Genomic DNA, 7,563 nt, shown 5'->3' on the forward strand with positions numbered 1-7,563 from the left:
GGGATCTGCAACTGGAGGTGAAGCCATTAAAATGTATCCTGTTGCTAGTTCCAGCAAAGAGCAGACACGCTGAATCCACTGCTAAATGTGAAGTCAACATTTAGCCAAAGCCACCTGAGTCAGCAGGTCTGTTCCATTTGGGACTCGCAGCATGCCACTGCCCAGTGGTGTTTTTTTTTTAATGCTGCACTTTAGCAAGCTAATCCAGGTAGCATCAGCAACACTGCCAGCAAATCCAGCCAGGGCTTGTTACACTCATTCTGCTTGGCACATATTGTGATGGTTAACTTTCTTTTCTCTCTTTTTTTGTTTCCCATAAAGTGGAAATTCCTCTAGCCAGTTTGAGAGGGGAGCGGGGTCCTCCCGGGGAGCCTGGACCAAGAGGCCCACCCGGACCTCCCGGGTTACCAGGACACGGAGTGCCAGGAGCGAAAGGAAAACCAGGTCCACAAGGATATCCAGGAATTAGCAAACCAGGCATGCCCGGAATGCCAGGAAAACCAGGAGCAATGGGACCTCCCGGACCAAGAGGCGAGATGGGGCCAAAGGGAGAGATTGGATCGATGGGCATTCCAGGCCCCCAAGGACCACCAGGACCTCATGGATTACCTGGAATAGGAAAACCAGGAGACAGAGGATTGCCAGGACAGGCTGGAGCAAAGGGAGAACCAGGAATGAAAGGACCACCAGGAATACAAGGCCCACCAGGTCCCAAAGGAGATAAGGGCATTGGCATTCCAGGATTGCCAGGACTAAAAGGTCCACCTGGTTTACCTGGTCCTCCAGGTCCTGTTGGACTTCCTGGGGTAGGCAAACCAGGAATTATTGGTTTTCCAGGCCCCCAGGGACCTATGGGTAAATCGGGACCTCCAGGGGAACCAGGACCTCCAGGATTAGCTGGAGCTCCTGGAATTCAAGGTCCTCCTGGCCTTCCAGGTATAGGAAAACCAGGCCAGGATGGAATACCGGGACAGCCAGGCTTTCCAGGTGTAAAAGGTGAGCAAGGCTTGCCAGGGTTACCAGGACCTCCTGGTTTACCTGGGATTGGAAAGCCAGGTTTTCCTGGAGCTAAAGGTGAACGTGGCATGGTTGGTCCTCCAGGGCCACTTGGTCCTAAAGGCGAAAAGGGGCATGTGGGCCCACCAGGCATGGGTGGGCCACCAGGAGAGCCAGGCCAACCAGGTTTGCCAGGAGTAATGGGTCCCCCAGGTGCTATGGGGTTCCCAGGTCCTAAAGGAGAAGTTGGAGTTATTGGGCCTCAAGGTCCTACTGGCCCCAAAGGTGAACTTGGCTTACAAGGTTTCCCAGGAAAGCCTGGTTTTCCAGGTGATGTGGGGCCTCCAGGTCTGAGAGGCTTGCCTGGTCCCATTGGCCCAAAAGGAGAAGCTGGTCACAAAGGTTTGCCAGGTCTGCCGGGTGCTCACGGGCCCACGGGCCCCAAAGGAGAGCCTGGGATCCCAGGAGCTCAAGGCTTCCAAGGCCCTTCTGGAATCCCAGGCATTGCAGGACCCAGTGGCCCCATTGGCCCTCCAGGACTTCCTGGGGCTAAAGGTGAACGGGGTCCTCCAGGCCCACCAGGTTTTCCAGGAGTAGGGAAGCCTGGTGTGGCTGGGATGCAAGGGCCACCTGGAAAGCCTGGGTTAGTTGGTGCTCCTGGCCAGCAAGGTCTCCAGGGACCTCCAGGCCCTCCTGGTCCCCCAGGACCCCCTGTCATAATCCCACCCACACCACCAGCTATGGGACAGTATTTGCCTGAAGTGGGTCCGGGCCTCGATGGAGTGAAGACTCCATATGGCTATATGGGGAAGAAAGCTAAACATGGTGCTGCTGCCTTTGAGATGCCAGCGTTCACAGCTGAGCTCACCACTCCTTTCCCACGGGTTGGGGTGCCTGTGATGTTTGACAAGCTCCTGTACAATGGCAGGCAGAACTATAATCCACAAACTGGCGTCTTTACCTGTGAAATCCCTGGGATCTACTACTTTGCCTACCACGTGCACTGCAAAGGGGGAAACGTCTGGGTGGCTTTGTTCAAGAACAATGAGCCTTTGATGTATACTTATGATGAATACAAGAAAGGTTTCCTGGACCAAGCCTCTGGGAGTGCTGTTGTTCAGTTGATGCAAGGAGATAGAGTTTATATCCAGATGCCTTCCGAGCAGGCAGCAGGACTCTATGCCGGGCAGTACGTCCATTCATCTTTTTCAGGATATTTATTGTATCCCATGTAAACCAAACACTTGGACAAAATGAGAACTTTTTTTGTGTGCTTCAAACCTATACCATTGAAAGATGCATTTAATTACCTTTTTTTTTTGGACCAACATGTACAATCATTGAAATAAAATTACCGAATTAAACATTATGTACAGCTTTTAAAAAAGGAAGAAAAGGTGGTTATAAACCCAGTGGAGACCTTTTTGCAGCTGTACACGGAACATTTTCTACCTTTGCCTCCTTCGTTTCATTGAAAATCATGGCAAGTCAGAGTTGACATTTTTGTCCTTCTTCATCAATTAGTTCTAATGGTTTGTTGACCTGAAACATCTGGTTTAATTGGGGAACACTAAAGAAAGAAACAGAGGAGTTTGTTTAATAATACTTTATTTCTAGAGATACTTTTCCCCCCCTTGGGAGCAAGGACAACACTGACATAAAGTAGGCTCAGCAATTCCACTAGAAAAGCCAGAAGATTGCCTCAAATCTTCATCGTCTTAAAATGACATTTCCCTCTAACGTATATTCGCAAAGAATGGTAGGGCAGGCCAGCTTTCAGTATCAGCTGGTAAAGAGGTTGATTTTCCAGGTGGATCAAAATCCAACGAAAATATTCCCAATGCTTTTTCCAGTGTGAAGTGGGTTCTTGTATAAATATAAAAGCATAGAATATAGAAAATCGATTACTCTAGAGGGAAGTTTAGCACAAAGTGATTATGTGCTTATAGGAAGCCAATAAATGCGGATACAGTGCAGGTTAGTAGTCACCAGATGGTCAGTGTTGTCGCACAGCCTGACCGTTGGACCTCTGGACATGGAAATTGGGATGGTAAGGCACATGTAACTAAGGTAGGCATGTGGAATCCTTGGTGCTCCAGAAAGTCTGGGCTATAACCCACCCCCCAACTCCCCTATTCTTTATCACTTTTCATGCTGACTGGAACTTCTGGAATTAGAAATCCAAAATACATGGCAGAACAAAAGTTTTGAGTCTATGAACTATGACAATGAATACAACATCAGAGTCATGGATATCAAGAGATGGGTCTGAAACAGGCTCAAGGTCCTGGGTGTGATCTAGCCGAAAGCACTCTTAGATGACTTTCATTTCACATGGAGTTACTGGCATAATTAGAACCAAACTTCTTAAAAGTATACGTAAGATGGAGGGCTGTCCCTAAAATTCCACAGAGCGTAGTCTCTGCCTCTGGTGGCAGACACCACCAGGAAGTGAATGATTAAAAGACCCGCAGTGAATGATTAGAAGTGCCGTTTCTGCTATACAGTCTGCCTTGATGCGCTCAGGGGCAGTTGAGGTTGTTGTTTTGTCACCAGTATTATAGTAAGAGTCAACATCCAGCCTGTTGGGTTTTGTACATAGAATGATTGGTGGCACCATCTTGTCTCCCACTTCATTCAACCAGCCTGATAAAAAGAGCTCTCCTGGGTCAGACCAAAGGCCCAGTTTTGTCCATTTTTTCTGTTTCTGCAGTAGCCAATCAGTTGCCTGTGGAAAGTCCAAAAGCAGGATGAGAGCACGCAAGCCCTGTTCCACTGGTGTTCCCCAAGAGCTCACATTGATATGCATTAACTACATTGAGATACTGACTCACATATACTTGCCCTTCCACCCCAAATAAACACACATGTGTTGTTCACACAGAGGCAGCAAATGTGAAAGACTCTTGTAGAAAGGGTTGGCTTTTTGACTTTTCCCTCTCCGGCATGTTTTTTTGCTGAAAACTGCACTAAAGGCGGGGGGGGGGGAGTATGTATACCTGTCCAGAGAAGACAGTTAAAAAAGGCTGAGATATCTGAGTTCTGCTGTGCCATTGAAATCAACGGGCTAAATGCATTTGTTAGTTCAGACTAGAGTATACCCATTTAATGAATGGAACATACACAAGCGCAAATAAGAAATTCTGTCTGTACAAGGTATGCCTTCTAGCTGGGGCTATCAATTGGATTTAGTATTAAAGAAATTATATTTGGCTGGATTATGACCCATGTTTGCAAACCTTTGTGCTTGCAAACCACAAACTTTTAAGAAATTAGTTTCTTTGGGATTTAGAATGAAGTACTGATTGTTTGATATGCTCAGAACTGAAGCTGTTTATTCATGTATCATTTTTTATGTCTGCTTAATCAATAAAGGACAAGATAGCTAGCAATGATTCAGAACAGTGCCTTTGCTTCACTTTTGCTCTCATGCAAATGATTTGCATGAAGATAATGTTAGGTAACAGAACAAGTGATTCAAATATTTCACATTTCTCTTTCATTCCTCCTGGCCTATATTTGCCTATGAGGATGTACAAGCTAGAGAATCTTGTGCATGTGTAGGTAGCAGAACAATTTTGGCCATACTCTTGCATGGAGTTTGGCATACAGAAGTTGACTGACCCAGATCAAAATGCAGAGCTCCTCTTGCTGAGGGCTTTTGGGAGTTGCAGTCCAAAGGGAGTAAGTTTTACAGGTTTGGTTACAATGTTTTGGGTAGGAACTGAGTATGTTTTGGATAGGAGTCAAGTGTGCAGACATGGCCCACTCTCTGTTCTGATTGCTGCAAAGGGCAACAGAATCAAGAGATACCGTAAAATATCCAAAAACGGAGCAGAATTCCACTCTTCTGGAACCCAGGGAAAACTTTATCTAGAGTGTACACACTTTCACCCAGCCACTCTGATTTTCCTAGAGTTTAGGAAGTTACTTCCTGGATTCTGATTCCTATAATCCCCCATCTGCCAGCAGCCATGTTGGCTTCAAGATAATAGCACTTGTAGTTAGAAACTTAATTTTTCCAGCTCTGGAAGTGAAAGCAAAATACTCCAACCACAGAAGATTCATGCTTTGCTTTAAAATGTTGAGGAGGTGGTTGTGATAAAAATATGAATTTATTGGCCAGAATCCTATTCAGGTTCATGTAAGATCTGCATAGCAAGCTGTGGCTAGTTGTAGCTAACTGATGAAATACAGAGGTTCCATGCCTGGTCACATGTCTGATCATGCCACCATGTCCCAGCACCTCATCAGCAAGTTATGCAAGCGTTACATAAATACTAGTAGAATTCCAACCATTACATATATACCTATATATTTAACATGGATTTATACTTGTTTATTTGCTCTTTACAGTGGATAAATTTATGGACCACAGCTTCCAAAATGGCCCTGTCAGAATGGCTATGTTGGCTGGAGGATCTGGGGACTTGTAGCCCCAAAAGTAACCCTTCTAACCTCTGGATTTTACCCACACACTGTTAATCTCTCCCCCCCCCACATTTTTTTCCAGAAGTATTAAGTTGGCTGCCACTCACTCAAGTGTTATTTTTGGGGAGGGTTTCTGGCCATTTTTAGTGTCCTCTGGGGAGGTTCTCAGGGGTGCAGAGCTGTCAAAGCTGCCCACCCCCAAGTCTAGTTGGATTAATATTTCCGCAAACAATAAACTTCACTACTTTAACCTTTTGGTGGATCCTGTCCTCTCAGCAACGGGGCTTATTTGTCAGTTTTGAAAACACGAGTTGCATGGGTTGTTTAGAATAAAGGGATGCAATTCAATGCTGTACACCAGTGGTTTTATGTGAGTTTCGAACCCTGAAATGAATCTAACATTCAGTACTTCTGCATTTTAACTGAAGCCTCCATATTTAACATAGAAAAGTCAAGGTCTTCTATGCACACTCAGAAAAACATGGACTCAAACTGGCATTATTTCAATTATTTAAGTTCAGTGTTTAATAAAATAATATAACATCAGTACAAGATGGCAACAATAAATATATGGTGCTAGAAAATCAAATGTTTCATAGAAGGTTGAGAGCAATAGTCACAGTTACTGCGATAACAGATGAGAGAGATGAAAATAGCAGATAATTTTGTATTTAATTTTTTTTGTACTGATTGTAAAAGAGCGTATTAAATATCTTTTTAAAATGTTTCCACATATTTGTTTCTTGTCATTGTAGAAGTACAATTACTGGGGATCTCAAAACTCCAATATCTATGTTGGACAATACCTATAGTAGGCTCAAACAAAATGTCAGGGAACAATGGGCAAACTTCTGAAACTCTTTGGAGTTGCTCACCATTTTCCAGTGCAGTTATGTCCTGCCCTCGCTGGCTAAACTGCTGTAATATCAGAGAAACCTAATTTGGATGGTCCCTCTCAGTGCAGTTGCAATCATGTGAGCAGGACAACAAGGCTTTCCATGGTGGTTCCACAGCCTGTCACATCTCTGGCTGGCTGCTGTCCACAGATTGGAGGGAAGATCTGAAAGGGGGACCCTATTCTACATACATATGTTCTACAAGTTTTAGAGCACTCTAGAGTTGGGTACCTGGCTCTGGAGCTGGAGGTCAGGAGTTCGGTTCCCCACGGTGCCTTCCAGGAAAAGGAGCCAGCCTCTTGGGCAACCTGCATTATCTCGGAGCACTTCCATAAGAAAAGAATGGTAAACAACTTCTAGAAAACCCTGGAAAGGGTCACCATAAATCAGAATCAACTTGATGGCACGTAATTAATTAAATTCCAAATGTAGCTCCATCACAGATTCGTATAAATGCAGCATGACACTGTGTCAGTTCTTTTGGGGAATGGTGCCTAATATGGAAACTGCATTTTTCACAGCAGTATCTTCCCTCCTTTACAGACACAAGATTATGTAGTGCTGCACTTTTAAGGCGAGGACCAGGCTTCTTTCTGTGCTCACTCTGCATAGCCTCATTATGTGGACTGACCACAAAACCTCTCCTTCAAGATGCTGATCTGTAACTCTGTTTCTTTGTACATACAACATTCTCTCCCCATCTAGAATCTTTTGGGTATGTTGAACTACAGCTTCTGTCATCTCCAGCTAGCCATGCCACATTTGCAATACAAATGTTGCTTCTCCTAAGTCCCATGTGTTAATTTTATTGCTAAAGAAAAATATTATACAACACACTAGGAAGAGATAAAAGTCTTCTCTTGCTGTGTGAGTATGTGTCTACAGCAGACAAACTACAGTAAGTGATTCGCTGGACTGAAGTGGTTGCAAAGCTGTTGTTAGTTGCAACTGTTATTGGTTATATTATTATGTCCTTATAATGCAAAATGGAAAAAGTAGTATTTATTTATTTAAAATATTTTACTCCATCTTTCTCCTTTAAAGGACTCAAGGCAGCTTGCATCATTAAAAGACAGTATACAGTATTTAAAGGTAGCAATACTGAATATACAAATGTAAGAAGGGTCAAACAAATAACATATTAAAAAATTGCCAGTAACAACCAGAATGATGGTGGATGTGTTTATGTAATAGACATAATCACTTGGGTGATATGTGTGATCCTGGTTCTGAATGTTCC

The 7,563-nt window shown here is 44.2% G+C and overlaps 1 protein-coding gene across 2 annotated transcripts in view; it reads left to right on the forward strand.

Annotated features, from left to right (window-relative positions):
- COL8A1 (collagen type VIII alpha 1 chain) overlaps window positions 1–4,958 on the forward strand; it is a 132,228-nt gene extending 127,270 nt beyond the window's left edge. For both annotated transcript variants that reach the window (XM_020784999.3, XM_072993859.2), the window contains exon 3: window positions 322–4,958. In XM_020784999.3, the coding sequence (XP_020640658.3) occupies window positions 322–2,231 (1,910 nt within the window). In that variant the 3' untranslated portion in view covers window positions 2,232–4,958. The remainder of the gene's footprint in view (window positions 1–321) is intronic.
- Window positions 4,959–7,563: the final 2,605 nt, after the last annotated feature.

Source organism: Pogona vitticeps, chromosome 3 (genome assembly GCF_051106095.1).
Source record: "Pogona vitticeps strain Pit_001003342236 chromosome 3, PviZW2.1, whole genome shotgun sequence".
NCBI lineage: Eukaryota > Metazoa > Chordata > Lepidosauria > Squamata > Agamidae > Pogona > Pogona vitticeps.